The sequence below is a fragment of the Neopelma chrysocephalum genome, unplaced genomic scaffold (assembly GCF_003984885.1).
Source record: "Neopelma chrysocephalum unplaced genomic scaffold, ASM398488v2 Primary Assembly neopelma1_69, whole genome shotgun sequence".
NCBI lineage: Eukaryota > Metazoa > Chordata > Aves > Passeriformes > Pipridae > Neopelma > Neopelma chrysocephalum.
Window position 1 is genome coordinate 3,797,921 of NW_020897729.1, and position 22,668 is coordinate 3,820,588.

A 22,668-nucleotide genomic window follows, 5' to 3' on the forward strand; every position below is an offset into this window, starting at 1 on the left:
CATGTGTCCTTCTTATAAGGCTCCTAAAGGGAGATTTTTTTCAGAGCAGAAATTATAGAAAAAGTATGTAAACAGAAAATTAATTAACTCCAGGAAGAAAGGCTGTGTGATTAGCTATTTGTTCTAGAATGGATTAAACCAAAGGAAAAATGAAGCGCTTGATGTCCTCACTCTGCCAACTGTGCCTGAGAAGGAAAGATCAGATGCTCCTGCTCCAAATGCCAGGTTATTATAGGAACAGGAAGAATACAGTAAGTCTTCATGAAAGAACAACATCCTGGGCTGTCATGAATGGAACAAGGTTTGGAGCGTGATGTGTGTCTTCAAGAGAAGCAAGGACAGGGGAATTGCGGCAGAAGTTAGCTTTGCACTAGCTGATGTGAAATGCTGGATCCAGAATTCCCCAGACTGTGGAGCCCCTTCTGCAGCCTGTTTTGAGATGCTGGGTGAAGGAGGAGAAAAAAGGAAGCCACCTCGTGGGCACAGTCTGTGTTTGTGACTGACATGGCCAAAGAGCCCCAGTTGTGAAAGGTGCTGTAGGTAAGCCAGTGGCAGACAGTATTAGCTAAAGAGCAGACATCATCATCAGAGCTCTGCCAGTGGTTGGAGAATAATTAATCATTGAAATTTTATCTAACCAATAGACACCTGGTTGCCTGTGTGTAACAGTGACTATTCCTAATAGGGAATCATCAAACCTGTGCTGTGACATTAATGAAATCTGTTTGCAGGATGCTCTCCCCTCCCCAGGCTGTATCTGTTCCATGACAAAGACTATCCCCTTTACTTGTTTATGTGCCACCACAACACTTGGGACTGCAATTCCATGAGATAAGGCAGGGCTGGTTTGACTCAGGATTGGAGCTGAGGTGTTGGCAAGAGGGACACTTAGAGCCAGTGCCCATAATACAGGCAGTTATTGAATGTCCCTGAGTCCTGTTCAATCTATTTCAATTCTCTCTCTCTGTAAATTCTTCCCCAAAGTTTCACTGTTAAATCCTAAAATGAGATGCCCTGAGGTATCTATTGCTGCTGTATCTCTCTCAGGGGATGGTTACTGCATTTCAGTGATAATGAAATGATCCCTTTGTATTGTTTTCTAATCTATTTAAACATAAGAAACTTAAATAGATTATTGTTCTAACTGTTTAACTATCTTCTTTGTTGGAAATGACTGATTCAGTCATACATCCATGTAAAAATATCCTCTGCACATAGATAAACAAACACTTGGAGTTTGACTGCAGATGCTGTTTCAGAAAAGCTCGTGTGTTTTCTTGGTGACTTTCCCACAGCTGTATATCTTTAACTCTGTCAGCTGCACATCTCATAGTTATCTCAGCCCAGCTGAGAAGGAACAGAGAAAAAAGAATAAGGAAATGTGACTGTGCTTTGGATTTCTTCCCATATTTATTTTAAGCCCAATTTTGTACCTGACATTAGGCTGAAAAATCACATTTTGATTTAGTACAGGAGGTAACAGAGACCTTGCTAAGGTTCCATCAGAAACAGGTCAGAGGTTCAAATACAAAGCAATGAGTCCTGGGCCGGTTTATAGTTATGAAAGTCATTCACAGATCTCTAGTATTCCAAATGTTTTAATGTTTGTAATGATATCTCAGGCCTTCCCTTACAGCAAAATAAACCCTATGAATGTTAAGTTTAACAGTTCATTGTTAATTGTAAGCAGCAGTGTAATTGCTGATACACGTTAATAACAAGCATTTTGGCAAAGAGGATTTCAAATATGTAGATACAGTGAAATGTATGGAGCAATCTGCCAAAGATAACAGTCAAACACCCAAACTAAACCACCAGACATTTGCAAAACAATGAGGATAAGAAACATGAGAAAATCTTGCAGCTTGAATGTCCTACAAACCAAGGGTGGGAGAGTCCTTCCCGTTACAGACACAAGGCCAATACCTGTGCAAATCTGTCAAGGCAGATCCCCTGTGGTCTGTGGTCCAGCTGTAGTCAGGGATATCCCACTGGGATTCATGTGTCCAAAGAGAAGAAGAAACAGAAGTTGGGGGAAGCCAGTGGAATTCACATGTTCCTCTATGCATGGTATGACCTCTTTGTGACCATCCAGTATCCATTTCTCTCCTGGAGACAACTGTAAGCTACAAAGGATGGAAAACTGGGATTTTCTTTCCTAAGCTGGTTTTCCCCCTCCTTCCTTCCAAATTGGTTGGACTTGCAAAAAGAGCTTGTGCAGACAACCAGCTTGTTTCTCCATTTTTCTCAACTCTCAGAGAGCACATCCCCATAGCGTGTGGTGTAGAGAGGAGGCGGGGGCTAGGATGACTTTTATCCACCACAGATGCAGGCTTCTGTAGCACAGAATTTTAAAACCTGCTCTTTGTTCTGTAGGCTTTCATGTCTGAGGAGAAAAAGAATTCTTAGTGCTCAGTGCTCTGTTAGGCATTAACCAGGAATGTAATTATTTTTATATTTCTTTTGTCCCAAGGTATAGCAGGAAGTCATCAAGTATTTATGAAAACAAATCTGAGACATCAAACGTGGAAGCATCTAACAATAAAAACAGGAATTCCAGTCCCAGCGCCAAACAAAAGAGAGGTAGGAGTTCTGAGACAGAGCTTTTGCTTCCAAAGGGTAATATTTTTATAATTACACATATTTCTGGAGTTTGATGAGGATACTTTAAATGTATGTTGTTTAAACCCAACATCAAAAAAACAATGCTGCAAAGCTGAGCAACTGCACCATGAAACTTCCTGAACATCAAGAAGTGTTACTAGTTTAGGATTTTTAAGTCTGAATTTTGATGCATTATGGTGTTCTTTATGAAACTTGTGTTTTTTAAAAATAGAATTTTGGGGACAATAGTATATGTATTTTAACCTTCTGTATCCTGGTGAAATTGGTTTCTAGATATATTTAATTTTAAGACTGTCTGTGGACTTTGCTAAGTGATTTCCTTGTTTTGTGTCTGAGGCTTTTTGCATCCTCTAACTATAGAGGTGGTGTATAGTGAATAAACCCACACACTGTCACAGAAAGTCCCTCCATTGTTTGAGGGCATAAGTACAATAGATATTCTATACAGTGTAGGTTAAAATGAACTGAAGATGAGAAACTGAATCTCATCTGACAGTAGCAGGAACAGAAAATCTTTTGACAACAGTTTCTCTTTCAGGCAGTATTTCTAAATGCTAGAGCAAAGAATTTTCTAATAATATCAAATGAAAATTGTGAGGTCTTAAGAGACTAAGGCCCAAATGAGGCTTAAAGTAACAGCCCCTTCATAAATAGAGATAGGAAAAAAGAAAGTGGAATATATTTTCTTTGAAAAATAGGCTATTCACCAAAAGATTTTTTCATTTCAGTAAGTTTTCATGGTGAGAAATGAAGTTATGGATTCTTCAGTTAAAAATCCAATCTTAAAAATTTTTTTCGGTAAATTTTTTTAAATATAAACTTTTTAGAAATTAGGAAAGTGAAAAGTGGCTTTTCATTTGAAATTCATAAACCCCTTTAAAAAAAAATTCCAGGAAAATTATTGATGTTTTTAACTGGTCCAGCTTAGCAAGAGTGTGGGAACTGGGGTCACCCTATGTACTGATTGTCATTCTTCTGTCTTGCCTTTCCCATGACCAGCTCCTCAGGGCTCTGGCTTTGATCCCACTAGCTCAGCCCAGAGCCTCCTCATCCTCTGCTGGGTGGCTGCTCCTGCAGAGCTGGGCAGTGAGTCCATTCTCGTTTTGGGATTCGGGTGTCCTGTGCATCCTGGGCTGCAAACCAGGCTGCACAAAGCCAGCAAAGAGCTCTCCAGCTTTAGATGTCCCACCAAAACTTGAGGTTGTGTCCCTGTGAGGCACCTCTGGCTGCTCCTCTGCAGGGGCTGAACTGAGTTTTCTACATATAAACCTGTGTTTGGTGTGGACCTGACTGGTGGAGTCACTGCCTTGAAGCCATGTGGGAGCAAGCCCAGCAGGGCAGTTGGAGCAAGTTGCTCACAGCCATGTCCTGCTGGGCTCTGAATAGCTCCAAGGATGGTGACTCCACAAATGCCTTGGGGATGCTGTCCCAGGCTTTAACCACCTTCCCAGTAAAAAAGTTTTTTCACATTTTAAAATGGAATTTTCTGTATTTCAATTTGTGCCCATTGCCTCTCTCATCCTGTCACTGGGCTCCACTGAGAAGCATCTGACTCCTTCTTCTTTATTTGATAAGACCCCCCTGAGACTTTTCTTCTCCAGGCTGAAAAATCCTATTTCTCTCACTCTCTTGTCATGTCAGCTGCTGCAATGCCTTAATCATCTTCATGGCCTTTCACTGGATTTACTCTAATGTCAATGTCTGTCTTGTCCTGGGGAGCCCAGGACAGCATTCCAAGTGTGTCTCTCTTGTGCTGCAAAGAGGGGAAGCATCACCTCCCTGGTCCTGCTGGCACAGCTCTCCTAATGCAGCCCAGGATGCTGTTGGCCTTCTTTGCCACAAGTACACATTGCAGACTCGTGTTCAACCCACTGCCCATCAGGACCTGGTCCTCATTATGTTTGGAAATGGTTTCCAGGGTTATCTGGTATACTTGCAGAATAAAGGAAAAGGTTTGAAATAACTCAGGTTATTTCAAAGACAATGTGAATTTAGAGACCAGTGTATAGTGCTTTGCTGGTGCTGAAAGGCTGGGGGGACTTGTGAGATCCTTACAGGGTTCCTCGGTGAAGTGATGTAACTGCAGAGCTGAAGAACTAACATTGAAACCTGACCCCTGCAGACATGCACTGATGTATTTACTGTGGGACTCTGATAATGAAATGCTATGGATTTTCTTGCCCTAAGCAAACAGAAAGTAAATGCATTTTATATACAAGTTTCTGGATTCTTTATAAGCTGCAGTATCTTTCCAAGGTTGCCTCGCAGTGGGAGCAGCCATGGCAGGGAATGGTTCTTAGGCCAGCACAGATGGTCTGACAGCCAAAGGCAGCCCCGCAGCTGAAACCACCACTCGGTAGCAATTCCTCACCAGATGCATCTGCCTGGCCCAAAGCTGGCATCAGGGCACTGGGTAGAAGGAGCTGAAGCCCACTGACATAACACTTCTGTGAAATCTGTTAACTTCACACCCACCTATGCATGCAGGCACCTTGCATCCTGGATTATCTTGGCTGCAAATCAGAAAGTGACAGGATGCACTTTCCTTTGGAAGCACAGCTTGTCTGTTGCTTGTCCATCAGTGTGGATTCACTGTCTCTTTGTGTTCCCTTTGTACTTCTGGTCTTCATTTGTCCCTCTAATGATTTTCACTTGGCAGTGTATGAAGTAAAGAAGAGGAAAAGCAGCCAACACATGGCTTTTGTCCTGCTCCTTTGCCATAAACCTTCTGTGTGTTACCTGCCCACATTAAGAGAGGAGCAGATGCAGAATTTGGCAGGAATGTGTGGATCTGGGGGTTTGATCCAGGTCCACCTGTTTCCTGCAATGCAAGTAACTGAGTATCTTTCAAACCCAGAGCCTCAGGACGTCGATCCATCTGTGACTGATCCCTTTAGAGGCGGCTGTCAGGCAGCATGGCTGGCTTATTCCTGAGGGAGCCTGGCATGTAAGCTTTGCTGGCATGGCATCCTTACATCCCAGCAAAGCATGAGATCAATTGCATGACTATGTGCCCGCTTTGGAGGCTGTTAGGAGGACTGTAGGTGGTAAGGCTGAGAGCATATCAGCTTTAGGGTGGACAAGGGCAGAGTGCTCAGTATGAGTGCTGGATAGCAGAAGTGGGACTGCTGACAACACTTGCATGTCTTGCACTGCAAGGCTTCTTCTGTTATTTCTCCCTACTACCTTGTTGTTCCAACCACAGTGATGTGTTTTCACACTAAAAGGCACTAGAGCCTTTTTAATGAGCTTGCTGCTAAACTGTATTTTCCTTTGATGAGAGCTGCATCCCTTCACCTGTTTTTCTTTGGCTTTCTTTTGTTATTGTTCTCCATTAAAACTCAGTGAGCCAAACTCAACCCAGGGGCTCTGTTTGGCTCAGCTGGTTTAATCACCCTGACCTCATGTGACCTTTCTAATTGATTAGCTCTTGCTCAGGCTTGAACTGAATCAAAATTTATTTATTTATTTTTAGTTGTCATCCAGTGCTAACCTTTCCTTTCCCATAAGCTGAACAGCTGACCCTTCCTTCCTTATTTCTCTTCCCTCTCCCTCTCTCTCCTAGTTGATGCTTCCACCAGCCTTAACCTTGAGCGCACAGCGCTTGCTAGAAAGCGATTCACATTGCAAGGTCTTTCCAACCGCAGAGCTCCACCCAAAGGTAAAATCACCCATGCAGCATTTGGTCTCAGGCCATCTGTCTCCTGCACTCCCACAATGTTCTCTCCATCCCATAGTGTCATCCATCACTGTTTCCCAAAGTGCTGCTGCATCTCACCCAAACGCTCCTGTCTGATGCACACATTTGGCTCCTCTTCTCAAAGACACTGTTACCAAAAATTGCTCCCGCAGCAGCGTTGGCAAGGCAACCTTTGAGTTGGCCAGTTGGGTCTTTTACTGGTGCACATTGCAAGTAATAGAAATTTCCAGTTTCTCTCAAGGGTCAAAGTGTGAACTGGTTTTAAATGATCAACCTAATTTCTTTCAGCAACTTACAGGCTTGAAGGGAAGAGTACCATCTCTGTGTTGTGCTACACAAGGTTTTCGTGTGTTAAATCGTTCATTGGTTGGACCTCTTTGTTTTTTCAAATGTTGCTTATCTGTGGCCTAGTGATTACTCTGGAGAACCAGAATTCAGGAGATCTGGTGTTTATTGCCATTTCTACTTAATTATTTTATATGGTACTGTAAAACGGTGTGTTCTTGGTCTTTGTGCATAAATGTTTAACAGATATTTAATATCCATGAGCAGAGAGCACTGTGTGTTCCTGTGATGGCTGTACAAGGAAGAAAATTCAGAGCAAAGAAAGAAATGTGAATAGAAATTAAACTGGATGACTACTTACAATCACTTTCTGAAAAGATACTACAATTACTCCTTTTATTGTTATTGTGTAGCTTTTCTCCTGTTCTGATCAATGATATTTCCTTTGTGAGACAAAGGGTTAGTGTGCAGTGATGGAGAGGGTGAGCATCAAAGGAGGAAGAAGAAAGGTGAAAGAATAAGAAGAGAAATGCAGAAGCAATAAATTGCATTGTTATAAAGTAGATAACAGTGTAGCAAGAGCCATGACAGCCATAAGATTCTGGCTGCAAGGCTAAGGCTGCACGTGGTATTAAGATCTGAGGTACACAAACTAGTTTGGTCTGAATACCAAACCCAGTGATTTCTAGATCCTGTGACTTGGGGAAATTAATTACAAAATACAGATTTCAGTAATTTGTGTGAGTTTGGATCTACAATTTTAGTTTGGGCCTCTTTTGCTTTTTTATCTGAATTTTTGTTGTCATATGAAATGTCTTGCCTTGTATTCAATGTTCCAGACAGTGAAGCACAGCTCAGAGGAGTTCATACCCCCTCAGCTGTAGGCACTCTCAGCTCAAAGGCTTGCAGGGTCTGGTTATTTGGGATTCCTGTGAAACACCTCTATTGCCCAATGTGGTGTTTCACCTTGTTGTGCTGTTTTGTCACTGATCTGGCCCTGGCCTAGAGGGAGCCATTGGCAAACAGGTTGGGTGATGAGGTCATTCTTTCAGGCAAAACCATATTTAGCACAACATGGGCTGGTTGTTAAGGCAGATGGGAAGCTGCAAGAAGGGAATGGGGAAGTCTCTGCAATCAGCTTGTCCTGCTCTTGAACATTTTGTCTAAAGATTCATTACTGGACGTGGCAGGGGATGGTGCATCGAGCTGAGCACACTTTGGCTCACACCTACCGTGTCTGTTCATGTCCAGAACACACAAAAGGGAAGATCTAAACAATAAAATACCAAGACTAAATAGGGCAAAACCAAGAGATTGCCTGATGGATATCAACTGGTAGTGGAGCATGGATGCTCAGAGAGATGCTGAACTGTCTGACTAGGCTGGATATGATGGGGTGGAAAATGTTATATATAAGGACTTCAGTGTTTTGGACAAAGAAATGCCGATGTCAGGAGGAGAAACTTTACCATCCTGCACTCCACCAGTGCAGAGATCCCCCAGGCAGCCATAGCAGAGCTGGCACCAAAGTCTATCAAAGTCCATACTGAGCACTCTGCATCTCCCCCATCCTGGTTGGAAGAGCCAAGCTCCTATTACTTGGTGTTGGTACAACTCCAACACATCTCATAGTGAAATCTGGGGAATTTGTGTCTTCACTCCTGAGCAGACTTAGAGAAAAGGGAGGGTCCTAATTGGAGTAAACAAAAAACTGCTCTGTAGCCTTCACTGGTTTGTCCTGGTAAGGATGGAGGCTCAGAGAGTGTTTTCAGGCATTCACACAGTTAACTTCTAGAAATGACATGTGAACTCCAAACCATTCATGTTTGTTTTTCAGTGTACTTCAGGTCAGTCATCACATAACAAGCAGTTCAGTGTCTAAAATAATCCAAACCTCATCTGTAGACACACACCCCATTCTAGTCATCACGCTCATTTCTCTGTGTTTTGTAGCTGTACTTGGACACTAGTTGGTTGCTAAAATAATAATTGGCATGAGTCTCCTTTCTGAAGTACTGAAACTGGTGCAATTGGAATTGCTTTGAAAATATGTCCATAGCAACTCTTTTCTGTGCTTCTCACTTTGTTGAGGGTATTTTTCCTGTTTGTTTTAGAGGACCAGCCCACCTTTTACCTACCCTTTTCCAGCTGCTGCTTTGCTTTGAACATCTTTTACCCTCAGTGCTTATTAACCTCTAACCCTGCCCTGCATTGCATCTGTCTGTTCTCCCAGATCCAGAGTCTAAGGACAGAGAAGTTACCCGTCGTTTTTCCCTAGCCTCCTCCATCAGCACCACAGTTAATGCTTCTGCTGTGACCAAAGGTACTGTCACGCTGCTTGCTTAGCTCCCCCTCTCCCTGCCTGCTGGCTGATACATTCACTGCCAAATGCTGGTCACAGAGTGAGTACACCAGGCTCGGTTTTTACAAATGCAGGAGGTTCCAGTAGAAGAAGAGTCAGGACCAGTGTAACACCTACAGGGAGGCAGCCCGAGACATTTCAAATGTATATCCAGGTGTGGTGCCAGCACATAGAATGAGTCTTCCCAGTTTCTCCACAGTAGGCTTCAAAAAGCGTTGCTGGTTTCCATGGAAACTGCATTAATTTTTGGCTGATGTGGGGTTAGGTTTCCAACTTCTCCCTGGTTTGGATTAACTAAAATTCAATGGAAATTATTTCTGTTTCCTTAAAGCTCTTCAAGATTTTTGCTTTCAAGAAGGAGAGAATCTCCTCATTGTGCAGCAGACATCAAGAAAGTCTGAAATCAAGCCAAAAATAGATGCCAGTTTTAAGCATATTTAGCATAATCACAGTTATGATTAGAAATTATGTTTGCAAGGAATTTTCAGACATGCATGAAGGCACTGACCTCTGTGCAGTTCGTGTGGGAATTTATGAAAGTTTTAGGTTTGAGCTTTATTTTGAGAAAAGGCACTTTTACAAAATTTACTCTAAGTTACTGCATCAGTACCTACATTTAAACTCTAAATCAACCCGTGCATTTGGGCAAGCTGGTTGTGTTGAAAATCAGTAAGTCTGTAGGCACCTATGCCTACGTGTCAGAGATACTTTTGAGAACAGAACATATGGTCTTACAAGGAATTCTGAATATACTGTCTTTTGGCAGGTCTTGGAATGAAGCAGAGGAACTGATTTGCAAGTTTAAGATTTGCAGGGGCAATTCACAAACCAAAATAGAAGGAAAAAATGTCTGAATTAATTTGTATAAAAATCTTTCCTCTGTATTTGTCAGGAAGGAAGTTGCACAGTATTTGGTGCCTTCTCAATAGCTGTGAAGGGTATGAACAGCATCCTTGACTGCCATGAGGCTGTCAGGAAATGAGACTGTGGTGGGATTGATGGGCAGAGGAAGGATGTGACAGTCTCACTACCTACAAATGTTTCTTTGCCAGCCCCTTTAGATGGTAACAGTAAAACATCACCCCATGAAAGTGATGGGCATAGCACCGGAGAAGAGGTTCTTAGAGCTTTCTGTCCTTGGCAACAACTTCAGAAATACATGGTCAATTACAAAATTATGGGAAGACTGAATTATTTCCCAATAATTATTTTCAAGCTGAGGAACAGAATGAAGCATATATTAAAAAGAAAATGGGCAACAAAGGGTTGTTCTTTCGTGTGGTTTAACAAAGAGAGCATGTGTGAATTGCAATGAAATTCAAACTCTGTCACAGTTTCATATCAAAAAGTCCTGTCCTAGAATCCTGTCTGCCACAAAACTGCTGGCAGTCTTTTGGAATGCTGAGAAAGCAACTCTTGTAATTATTTTAAAAGCTAGAAAATAAAATCAGTGCTTTTCAGTTAAGTATTTTATTTACAGCATCTCTTTAAAGAAACTATTTTAGATGACAAAAGAACTGAAGCCTGAGTCTTGCCTCAGCATCAGCCCAAATTCAGTTCTAGCCAGGGTATTTGGATCATCACTTTCAAGGCTACGGCTACTGCTGTGTCTGATCCTCACTGCTGACAGCTCAGCTCCCTCCACATGTGGAGTCGGGACACAGGAGAGGCTGTGACAGGTGTCCTCCATTTCCGTGGGGTGTAAGTGTTGGCTTTTGTGGGCTCTGCCCTGCCAGTCTCACGGGTGAGAGCTGGAATTTTGTCTGGCTGCTTTAGTGCCATCTCCTGGTCAAGAGTGAGAGGGAACATCTGTGAGACCTGACGGGAAGCAGATACTTTTACTGTGATGTCTCAATGTCTTTTGCGAAAAGGGGTCTGTTTCCTATCTACTTCACAGAAGTGCTTGTCTGCACCACCTAGAATTTAGTGGTTGACATTTTTTCTGGGTGAAATGGAAAGTCTTAAGAAGGTAGTGTTTCCAGGTAATGGGAAAGCAAGTTTCTCCTTTAACAATATTTACAGCCTTGTGACTTTGTAAACTTCACACAGGTCCCCTTGTTCCTGCAGTTAAAGTCAAGAGACATGAAATAAAGAGTGACCCAACTCCCCTGGGGTTTGAAGGTATGAGTATTTCCATCCTGCATGAAAACCTGTTTGGTGATCATTTGATATTATTCACTGAATTCACATCTCATCACAGCTGGCAGATGACACCGGAGTCCACTGGGGCTTTGGGGTCAGTTTATCTGTATAACTGGGATAAAGACAGCTTGTCTCTCCCTTGCCTGTCCCCAGCACTCATATTATATTCACCTAGGGATGGGCCTGAATTAAAACCCCAATTCTCTGCCTGTTTTGGGAAGTAATGCTCTAGACTATCACCCGGATCTGGATTTTCTGCCGAGCTTCTGCCTCTCTCCATCAAGTGTAGCCGCAGGGAGCCAAGGGGCTACTTTTCACCCTCACCTGTAGTCTGGCCACTTGCATCCCTCTTCCCTTGTTAGTGTCTGTACCTAGAGAGAGGAGCAGGAGCCATGTGCATGAAGACTACAGAAGAGGCTAGACTGTGCATCAATAGCCATTTTAAGGTGCAGTGTTTCATTTCAGACAAGCAAAATTTCCACCTATTTGTTGCAGCAGATTAATCAATTACTGCTTAATAAACAATACAAAAGAGTTAAGTTGGGATGCTGTTATACCCAAGCACTGAAAGATCACTAGCTTCCATTGTCAGTTTTCCCCTTTCCCTGAGCATTTGCCAGAACCTGGGACACAAGGAGCCAGGTACCCCTGCTGCAGGAGAGGGAGGAGAGAGATGTTGGCTGAAGAATTCTTTCTTAGCATTTTGTCATTCTGCACAAAAACTTGGTAGAAAGAGCAGGTGAACAGGTCAGTGACAGAATCAGTGACATATCAGACCTGTGTCCTGTATCACCCTCAGCAGGAGAAGAGACTGGAACAGAGAGGTTGGAAGAAACAATTCAGAGACAGCAGAAGTAGTTTTGCTGTTTGCAGAATATTTCCTTTTGCCAGTGACCCCTGGCACTACGTTTAGAGTCATCCTGGCACCCGGCATTAGAGTTTCCCAAACTCTGCTGTTTATACCTCACTTTCCTCACTGACAGATAAGTCTGCTCTCAGCATACCATGGGGCTGCAGAGGTAGGGGGGATTTCAAGATACAAGGACTAACTGTAGCATAGAACTGACTTGCTCCTCATTGCTTAAAACCAAGGTCCTACTGCACAACATCCATCACCAGACTGAGTTTCTTTAAGGAGGAAACAATGAGCTTTATCATCCCTTTACCAGAAGATATTGCTGCTATTGCCAGGGCTCTGATAGAGGTAATAATACAAAGGATTTGATGTACTTAGATAAAAATGTCCCCCTCAAAGTTGCATTGCATTCATCAAGAGTGAAATAATTCATTTCTGGCCTCCCTGGTCCCCTGTTGCTGCTGTATGGGTCAGCATCAAAACTATAGACTATCACCTACAGAATGATTTGAAATGCTGCAAGGAAAATATGTTAAAAATGGGTAAGGAAGCTGTAATGAAATAAAACACTGCGCTGTCCACCCAGCAATCGTTTTCCTTAATTAACATCAATATATCTGTTTGATTCATTTGGCTGTTCTCTGTCCTTCTCAGACTTACAGTTTTTCTGTGGAATGCTGCTGTCCTTTCACTCATTTGTGCTGGTCATGTGTCTCCTCTTTTATAACTGTTGGACCCCAGTCCACCTGTTTGTTAAAAAGACTGCTAGTAGCAGAGGTGATGCAGGAATTCACTTTGTACTGGTTGTCTGGTCACTATTTCACCTTGAAGACACAAACTGTACTTCCTGTCACAGATGCTTTTGAGAACACCATATTGGCCCAGACTAACTCTAATACCGGTTCCACCATGAGATCCGTACCTAGATCTGCTTCACAGACAGGTAAACAGAATTAAAGAAGTTATAATCTCAATTTGAGAGTGTAATCTAAACTTATGATAATATTTACTCTCTTTAACATAAAGAGATTTTTCTCTCCTGGTGAATATAATTTCCCGTCAGAGCAATGAAAGAACAAGCTTGGATCCCTAGCAGTATGGAAACAATGCCTCAGATTCTGGTTTTCTGAGGTCAGGAACAGTTGAAAATAATGCTTTTAATTGATGCCAGAGAGCTCAGAATTTGATGTCTTATTTTATAGCTTGAATTAAGTATGTGAAACTTGGCCTATTTCTTAGTCTCTGAAATTAGAACAGCAATTTGTATGGAAGAGAAAGGCTGATGCATATATTTGCAAGGAATCCTTGCTGGTGAGGTTTCTGCCTTGGATGCTTTCTGTAAATGACAGTGGCAAAAGATTACAGAAACTTTGTCTAAGGGGGAAGAGGGATATCTTTTTCTTCTGGTATTTGTAGCCCAACCTGTGAATTTGAACTAAAATTGCTGTAGCAATTTGAAGTTAATTAGCATCAATGTATTCTTGTATGTTTAGACACTTGCCAGTATTTTGCTTGTGTGAATAAACTGATAGAGAATACTGTCACTTCAGAGGCTGCTTTACACCCTTAAAAGTACAGATGACCAAACCATACCCGTGGGGTTATAGCCGGGGTCACAGCTCTGGTGGAAGAAGGTCGCTGTGTCTCTTTTAACTGGATTGCAGTTGTGGGAGCAGTCACAGCCCCTGGGAAACAGGAGAGAGGAGAAGGGGCTGCAGAGCTGCAGACCACATGTTGCATCAACCAGTGCCTATAGCAGGGAGGATGTGCATGGGGAGGGATTAAATAAATCAATTAATAAACCTATTTCTCCCAGATCACTTTTCTGTTTGCTACCTGAACTACCTGGCTTAGTTTTGTATTGTCCCAGGCCAGGTTTTTGTGTGGGTTGTGAGTGCTGGGATATGTAATCTCACCATGTGAACATCTGTCTCTGTGCACTGTAGTCAGAGCACTGCTTTGCCTTGTCAAGCAGTGGCCCACAGGATGTAAAGAATTTGGTTCAGCATCTGCTCAGCCCAAGTCCCTCTGAATCAGCTGATGCAGAGCAGGTACATTAATTAGGAAGCACACGGTGGTTTGACTGACTGTTCAGCTTGTATCTGTTGGGGCTGCAGAAATCTTTGGGAGGTGGAAGGACTGTTTCCTCTGATCTGGACTGTAGTCATCCCCATCCCCACCAGAAAAGGGACAGGCATCAAATGAAGGAAAGTGCAGATCATGATTTCTCTCTGTACAGAAGAGTCTGAGCTACTTTTGCATCATGGGAGCCTCAGACAGGCAGATCTTACAGGGCTCAGCCTCAGTTTCCCTCAGGACACATCCTATGGACATACCTTTGTAGATAAAGAAACTGGGGCTGTTGTGCTTGAGCTGGAGATCTCTCATTAAGTCCCTTCCACTGGGCTGGGGTTGTTCTGGGTGTAAATCATGCAAGAAGACTCCTAGGAACAGAAATTTGAAAGGTCTGATTTTCTTTGTGCCTTGCTGTTTATCCTGTCCCTTTCCTGCAATTCCAGCCTTCTCCAGGGTATAGTTCTGTAAGTTGCTTGGGTGGTAATAACCCCTTGGGGTGAGATGGAGATAAGAAGTCAACAAAAATTCCATGGCTTTGGACTTCAATTTATAGATAGACATGTGGAGGTAAGCTGGAAATAGAATGAGCATGGCCTTCTGCACCAGCACCAGTTATCAGTTGCTACAGCACTGGCTCAGCAGAAATATTCCTGGTCCTTGCTTTTTGTACCTCCTGAAATGAAGGCATTTTGCAATGCTAAACACTGGAGGCATTGATGGATGTGCACACTGTGGCCACACAGTCTGCCCTCCTACAAATGACAGCGAGTGTACAGGTTTTTAGAGACGAAACAATGGCTGTGACATAATTTTTGTGGCAGAATCAGGGAATAAGCTATAAAAAGGTACAAACAATTCAGTAAGTAGAATAGTGAGAAGTGAACCTGTGACATTTATTTTATAAAGATTGATTCTGAAAGAGGCTAATGACTGATAGCTAACTCCTCTTCGTTTTTATGTCCTTTGAAAAGGTTGGCCAAGCAGGCAAATGCCTTCTCTAGACACATTTGAAGATTTTGAAGCCATCCCTTCCAGTATGGATGAACTCTCGAACTCCTCTGACTTGGAGGAAGAGACCAACCCTAACAATGTAATTCCTTTTTCAAATTACACTGCCCTTTCCCAGCACAACCTCCTCCCCTCTAAGAATCATGATGTAACCCGCAAAGTTTGGGTTCATACCAACCTTAAATTCATTGATATGTGGGAATACAGAAGATGGGAATTTGATCTGGGGTGTTGGGAGATTATTCCAAGACTATTTTGTTGATCAGAATGAGAAACATAAAAAGTCACTCTTCCTTGTAAGCTGTTGCTTTACTTGTTACAAAAGTGAGGGAAAACTCTGAGCCTTTAAAAAAGTAACTTCAGACTTTCCCACATAACTTCACCTGGTGTCACAAACCCAATTTTTATGTCAGAATAATGGCTGGCTGGTTAATCCTAAACCCTGAATGCACAGCACAGTTCTGTCATAATTTTGAATAATATTTAACCTGGGCATGATAAAAGGAATAAGAAGAGACATGTCTCCCTACAGAAGAAATCTCTGCCAGCTTGAAATGCCTAATTTAGTGTTTAACTAAACTCACTCTCTCTTGCATCCATAGTGACTCTCTTTCTGGTGCCTTGTTTCATTCATTTTAGGGCAGCAATCTTTTTCGGGTAGAAGGCAGTTTTGACAGCTGTTTCCCGGATTCTCTGACTCTCGAGGATGGAGATTTGGTGCAGTTTGTGCAGGAAGGAGAGAATGGTCAATGGTAAGTACAGCAGAGAGACAGCATTTGACAGGTAAAACAGCCATGAACTCCTGGAAAAGATGGAAAATGTTCAGAAGAACGTCAAAGTCTCTTCAAAATCAATCCATATCCCCTCACCCCATTAACCACAACATGAAAGAGGCAGTGGGAGGCATGAACACACAAGCAGCTTTGGTTAATTCCACCTGGTTGGCTTTCATCCCAAATGCTTGTGACAGGAGACTTAAGAGGACAGAAGTTGGTATAAAGGAAATGGAGGGGATTATCTAGAGTTTTGACATTTTCTAGGCAGAAGGGCACTGTCAAAGGCAGCACCCCCCTTTAGGACACATCAGTAAAATCCCCACGCCTTCCACTGAGAGCATTTTTAGCCTGGAAGGTTTTGATATAAGATGTGACTGACAAAGAGGAACGAGTCTGGCCTCCCCTGAGCTCACATATGTTTTGGTGCATTTATTCTCTCTTACTGCAAAGTGAGTGTTAGGAGCCAGTAAGTGTTAGTGCCCAGACCTGCCTGGACATCTGAATTCTCCCTGCATGGGCAGTTTGGAGGAAGAAGATCTGATCTCCTTAAAGTGCCTGTGCAGTCAGACCCGTCACTCAGAACTGACATGCAGCTGAGAAGGGAGCAAGTTCCATAGGGTGAAGTAGTTGGGAAGCGAACTAAACCCATCCTCCCTGGTATTTACAGCAAGGGGGATGGATAATATGAAATATTAATTTTCTTCAGCTCTGAATTTAGAATCATAGAATCATTTATGCTGGAAAAAATCTTCATGGAGTCCAACCATTAACCCTGCACTTCCAAGCCCAAGGTCAGTGTCTCAAACACAGGCCAAGGCTCTGCTTCCTTGTCACACAGTCTGCTTGAAAGTGAGCTTGATCTGGGATTCTGGGTCACCATCTGAGACTGAAGAAACTTAGTCACCAGGTACCTGTAGGACTGCCTTGGGTCCTCTGCCTTCTTCAGTTTAGGAAATAGCTGCCAACATGCACCTCTAAGAAACACAACCCAGGGAAAAGGAATGTAGGAAAATTCACTGACTGTTCTTTGAGTTTCAGGTTAGTGAAGAAACTGGTCTCTGAGAAAAGCGACTGGGTTCCCTCCAGTATATTGCAGCCAGCAGAGGGGGACAGTAACAACATAATTAAGAACAGCAATGCAGGTAATAGAGAAAATGTGTTACTGGCATTTATTTTTTATTTCCATACTGAAAAAGGATGTGATAAAAAAAGATGTGATAAAAAAGTGCACTTTTTGTTTTAAAGGACGCACCTGAGTGTATGTGCTGCAGTCTCTGGTGATGTGGCTGAGACAGCCTGAAATTTGGTGCCTGGGTGTCAGAATTAGTTAAGGCACAGCAGCTTTCCTTGGCATGCTTTAATTGTTTACCCCTCCCTGGGCAGAACTTGAATCTCCCACCAAACTTCTGTGGCTACCAGTCCTTTACAGCCAGCCCAAGTGTGTCATATGGCAGGGTGTGCCTGCAGGATAGCTTTGATCCTGACATGGATAGCGTTTTGGATGGAGATCAGCATCAGGGCTGCGGTTCTGGCCTAGGTTTGAAAACATTAAAATTTCATGACCCATTACTGCTTTCATCATATTTCACAGCTGGCTCCAAAAGCTGGAGGAAAGGCTGCTCTGGCACAATTTCAGCCAAATCAGCACTAAAAGTCATCCTTTCTTCAGCTTTGGTTCTGACCTAACACCCAAACAGGTTGCACTGGAAAAGCTGAATCTCAGCAACTCTGCACATCAAAGGTTTACAATTTTGGATTAATTTTTGCCCATCCTTAAATATAATTTACCAAAATGTGACCTGCTTTTCTTCTGGTAACAGAGGACAACAAAATCTCGCAGAGGCATTCCCTGAGGACCTGCTAAAGAGAGTTACCAGCACTTTATTCTGAGTTACTGGTGTCTCTTGATTTTTTTTTCTTTGGTCAGTTTGTTAAAGTGGAGGAAACCTTTTTAAACCTCAGGATTCTTTGCTGTGGTTTAAGGGGAGTTTGGTAATTGCTGCTCCTTCACCTCCACAGCAGGTCAGTTCTGTCTTCACCCTCAGTGCCCAACTATAGCTCTCATTTCATTGGCATGTCTAATGCTTCAAAAGAAAAACAAAACCACACACACATTACAGTTCATTATATGCCAAAAGAGCCTCCCTCGCCTTTAGTGAAGGAGTTAGGAGAACAGTGGAATTGTGATTATTTGTGTTTTATTTTATTTCAGGCTTTTAACAAAGAACCTCAAGACTGTAGATGGAAAATCCTATAGACATATTGTAGTGACAATGCCCATGTCCTCCTTTTCAGACATGTACAACGATTCCTGCAGTACAGCCTCAGTAGAGTCAGACACGAAGGAAAGTGAGGTGGCCAAAAGCTTCCCAGCAGAACAGAGGGCTGGCAGCTGAACAGCAGGACCAGCCTTCCTCAGGACCCCATCCATCTATGTTTATTTTGGGTGGACACTGGATCAAAGTTGCCTTTCTCACAAGCTCTGAGGTTCACAATTCACTAAAACTTTATCACCATGAACAGATGAGAACTGTGCTGTCCACCTGGCAAGCTGGAAAAAACAAACTTGAAAGGAGCATTAAACATCCAGAAAACATCAAACCTACCTTCAGTATTAGAGGAGAAAAATGCTTCTCGCATTGGTTATCAAACTGTTTCAGAAGATGTGGCCTAAATTAGGTCGACAGCAGAGCTGAAGAGTTTCTATGCACGCACCTTTTGGCAACTTTGCTTGAGCACCACGTCACTGCACGGGGCACGTGATGGTTACGAGTTCTTGCTCTACCTGGGGTCGCCTGGACGTTTCTCCATTTGCTTGCCTCTGGCTGTGCCTTCCCTGTCCTCCTTAATTCCAGCTGATACATCATCACAAACGTGCCCTTTTTGCTACGGTCAACACCAAAAACATCCAATTTTAGGGTGGCTGGGGAAAGGAACCTTCTGACTGGGGCCATCAGAGAGGCTCCGTGCAGCAGTGACGTGACTCCCTGGCGATGGCACTGCTGCACACGGCATTCCACAGCTTGGAATGGTGCAGGTGGCAGCTCCTGGCTATGACACGGAGGTGCAGGGCTTAGCAGGGAAGTAAAGATGTGTAACTGCTACTGTGACAAAGAACATTTTGAACTGTTTTTACAATCTAAGTCATTCCTCTGCCCCCTCTGCAGTCTCTGGTTGCTGGATCACAACCCTTTGCATTTGGTGCCAAGAATTCAATTGAATGCCATTTACTGTCACATGTTTGAGTAGACTGCATGCTTTCCTTGTGTGCTGGGCTATGAGTAGATACATTTCACCCCCCATTTGGAATATACTTAAGCATTGCAAATAGGCAGTGAGCATTAGAGTGGATAAAGTGTTGTTGTTGAATACTTCTTTCCAGGACATTTGATTAAAGGACTGTACCAAATCTCTGCCACATAAGGATGTAACGTATAATATAAAGTGATTAGAGATGTTATTATTCCTATACAAGCCATTAGCTCATTTAGAGCAGCTGTTAAGGCATGAAGGCGTTTTGATGGTAATTGGGTCTTAGGTCCCACAAAAGCTGCTAATACTATAGTAAAGATAAGTATTGACTAAGGTTTGCAAACAGGCAAAGATCAATCTGGTAAAAATGACCCTAGAAGAAGCTCAAGAGTGAGTGAGTGGCTTTCACTCTTAGGGATGTTTTGTTGAACCCTCAGACTAGTGGTGCTTTATGTAAATAACAAAGGGGACGAAAGCACTAAAAATGGAGATGAAGCAAAACCAAAACCCACTCTTTACTAACTGAGCCTCTGAGCAAAACAGTAGGTGTCTGTCTCACCTCTGCTATCTCCTTTGCAGGGACCTGAATGTTTTTCTTTCTGTCTCAGTGGAGGCTGGTGTTGCAAATATCTTAGTGTGTGGGTCAGGATAGCTGTGACACAGGCAGATAGTCCTATTAGAGTAGGTAAAGGCTTATTCAGATTTTTTTTTGCCTGTGAAGCCATTGCTTGATTATGATTTGCACTGTGGTGATTAATTCCCATGGCTCTTCTAACCCTCCATATCTGATCCCTGTGATTTTGGACATTTTCCATTCATGACTAAAGGACCTGAGAGTTCTGTACCTTTTTGGAAAATGATTTTGTCCTGTAGAGAGTTGAGCTTACCTGTTTTGTGCTGGTCATTTACCTCAGAAATGACACATAGGCTCTCAGGAACATGAATCCTCTTGGTCTACAGTAGTTATCAGCATCTTAAGGGAAGAATTCATTCCTTTCAGTCCCCTAAGGAAATATGCAGTGATGTTTTCTTGTAGTGCAATTCCTTTATCCTCTCCCTAAAATGAGTCCATTCTGGTTTCAGTAATTTTTGCAGTGCTGCTGTCTACTCCTGCCCTAAGCATAGGAGAGGGAAGGGTAGGGAGCATTGATTGCATATTAATAAGTACAGTAAGCTTTTGTGTGAGGGAGAGAGAGATGGGGAAGGGTTATCCTGGCTATATGAAACTGCCAAAATGAAGATTTGTGACATTGCTGAGAGATGGAATGATGAAAATCTGCACATTGGAGTTTTCTTTTTGAGGAATCTCATTCTTATGGTGAAATGGCAGTTTGATCTGAGGATGAGAAATCAGATATTGCCAGTCCATTTCCTACCTCTGCTGTGAGCAGGGTGACAGTGTGCAAGTCCTATATCCCCTATATCCTGCAATACCCTCCTGTAAATGGGAGCGATTGAATTTCCCTCCTCTTGAATTATGATGCTAAATTTTACCCTGTATGCAAAAACTGGGGACCCTTCAGGGAAAGTGAAGCTTTGAACCCCATATGTCCCAATGTGCCCTCCATGAGTGCCAGTGGCAGCACCCTGTGGAGCAGTCTAGAGCTGGAGCAGGGAAGAGGATTGCTGATGAAATGTCTCCTCTCCCAGCTCACAATCTCATTGTGACAACTGCAAAGGTATGGGCTGGATTATCACAATTCTTCTCCCTACTTTGCTTTTGAAAACATTTTTTTTTTCCCCAAAAAAAATGTTTTATCCTGCTGGACCAAAGTTTGAGTCACTCCTGCTCCACGAGTGTCCTGAGGATGACAGGTAAGTCTCTGCCCCATTGCCACGCAGCAGTGGCACAGCACTCTGCTCCTTGGGAGCTGACTGTGCCACAGCCACTCAGACACACTGCACCTGAGCAGGGAGCCCACAACCATTAATTGTGTCTTTAACCCTCCAGCAGTGCTGGTGAGCCAGAGGCAGCTCCTTGTTTCTGTCTCCACGTTCCAAACCCAGAGTATACGGCAGCCCTGGCAGCTGCTGCTGGGCAGTGACCAGGCCCTCTGTCAGGGAGACAGGGTTTGCTTTGAGAAAGAACAAAGCTCAGGGACAGATCAGGCTGCTGACAACTCCAGGAGCAGCCCACAAAAAGTAACCCTCTGGCTTTGCTGATGAGACAAAATGGGGTTTGATGACTTTTTGTTTTGTTTTTTAAAGGGTAGACAGGATAGTCTTTTAATTAGTGTATTTCTGTCAAGCAAGGTGATAATTAAGGGAATGGCTCTCCATGTACAGTCTAGATTATGATTTGGTAATGTCCAGCAAGACTAATGCGTATGTTAAGGTACACTTTGTATGTAGGCCTTTGACACCATCCTTTTCAGCTAGACACACCTAAAAATCATAGTTTTCAAATATGGATTTCATTTCAGTGTTGTTTGGAGATTATACAGTGACCAGAAAGTAATTTAAAAGTAACAGCTGCCACTAAGTTTTGGTTGTAGAAGACACAAGATCCCAGGTAAATCTGGGCTGTAGCAGCACTTGTGGCTGGGCAGTGCCCTTGCTGCTGGATCAGTGAGTCCGTGCCAGCTGCCTGCTCTGCTCTCTGGGCCTGTGCTGGTGAGCCCTGCCCTCCGGGCTCAGGGTCCCCTCTGCTCTGCTGCTCTTCTGTGAAACTTGCAGGAACTTCACATCCTCAGAACTGCCCTCTGCTCAGGCAGCTGCAGGTGGGCAGCACAGTCCTTCCTCACCAGCAGCAAAGAGCCGGGCAGTTGCCATGACACACAAGTCTTGCTTTAGTAAACCAGGTTAACATTTAATCAGGGCTCATCCTCTCCTCTCACCTTTAGCCCCACAGGGTGGAGAATCACACCAATGGTCATTGTCTTGTCATGAACAGCTGCAGCCAAACCACCATGTCTGAGCTCTGGCTCTTCTTGCCAGTGACAGCAAAGCTGTGTGTGTGTGTCTTATGTTCTGGTTGTGTGTGTGATGAAAAGCCATTTTATTATCTATGATTTTCTTAGACTCTTGATATTTCAAACAGGATTGGGTATGAGAAAGGCCATGTGCTTCCTTTCCAAAAATATACTCAAAGACTTCAAATATATATATGATTAGAAATATATAAGAATAAGAAGAAAAAAGACCCAAAATGTGTATTTCTTCTTGCAGCTGGAGCTGAAATAGCTGCTAAGATTTCCTCTCCCCAGCTGAGAATTGGTACAGTTTGTTTTCTTACATGATTTCCATGGTGTTGATAATGATGTATTTGTATATTGTGACTGATGAGAGATAATCAGACAGGGAAAGAGCACAGAATTACCTGTCCTTTTTTCCAGTCATGACAGAATGTATGAATTTATTACAAGAAAAAAGTGTGCAAATGAACTTCCTGTAATTAGGCCATTCTGACCTGTGTAGAACCACACTTTGTTTGAAATTTATAAAAATTATAACTAGTACAAAACCCTGTGGTTGATGTCTCTATATGAAGCAACAAGTCAAATGAGGTTTTTTCTATTCAAAATAAATGCATATTAGTAAAGGCACACCATCACAGCTGAAAAAATCCTCATACCCATTCAGTATA

At 42.9% G+C, this 22,668-nt stretch overlaps 1 protein-coding gene across 18 annotated transcripts in view; it reads left to right on the forward strand.

The window, feature by feature from the left end:
• Nucleotides 1–22,668, forward strand: part of MCF2L2 (MCF.2 cell line derived transforming sequence-like 2) — a 166,922-nt gene that overhangs the window by 142,009 nt on the left and 2,245 nt on the right. For 7 of the 18 annotated variants that reach the window (XM_027685611.1, XM_027685612.1, XM_027685608.1 and 4 more), the window contains 9 exons: nt 2,474–2,583; nt 6,191–6,286; nt 8,844–8,933; nt 11,022–11,093; nt 12,827–12,913; nt 15,018–15,136; nt 15,694–15,806; nt 16,869–16,972; nt 18,126–22,540. In XM_027685611.1, the coding sequence (XP_027541412.1) occupies nt 2,474–2,583; nt 6,191–6,286; nt 8,844–8,933; nt 11,022–11,093; nt 12,827–12,913; nt 15,018–15,136; nt 15,694–15,806; nt 16,869–16,972; nt 18,126–18,226 (892 nt within the window). In that variant the 3' untranslated portion in view covers nt 18,227–22,540. The other 11 variants (XM_027685622.1, XM_027685609.1, XR_003534645.1 and 8 more) reach the window with 10 other exon arrangements.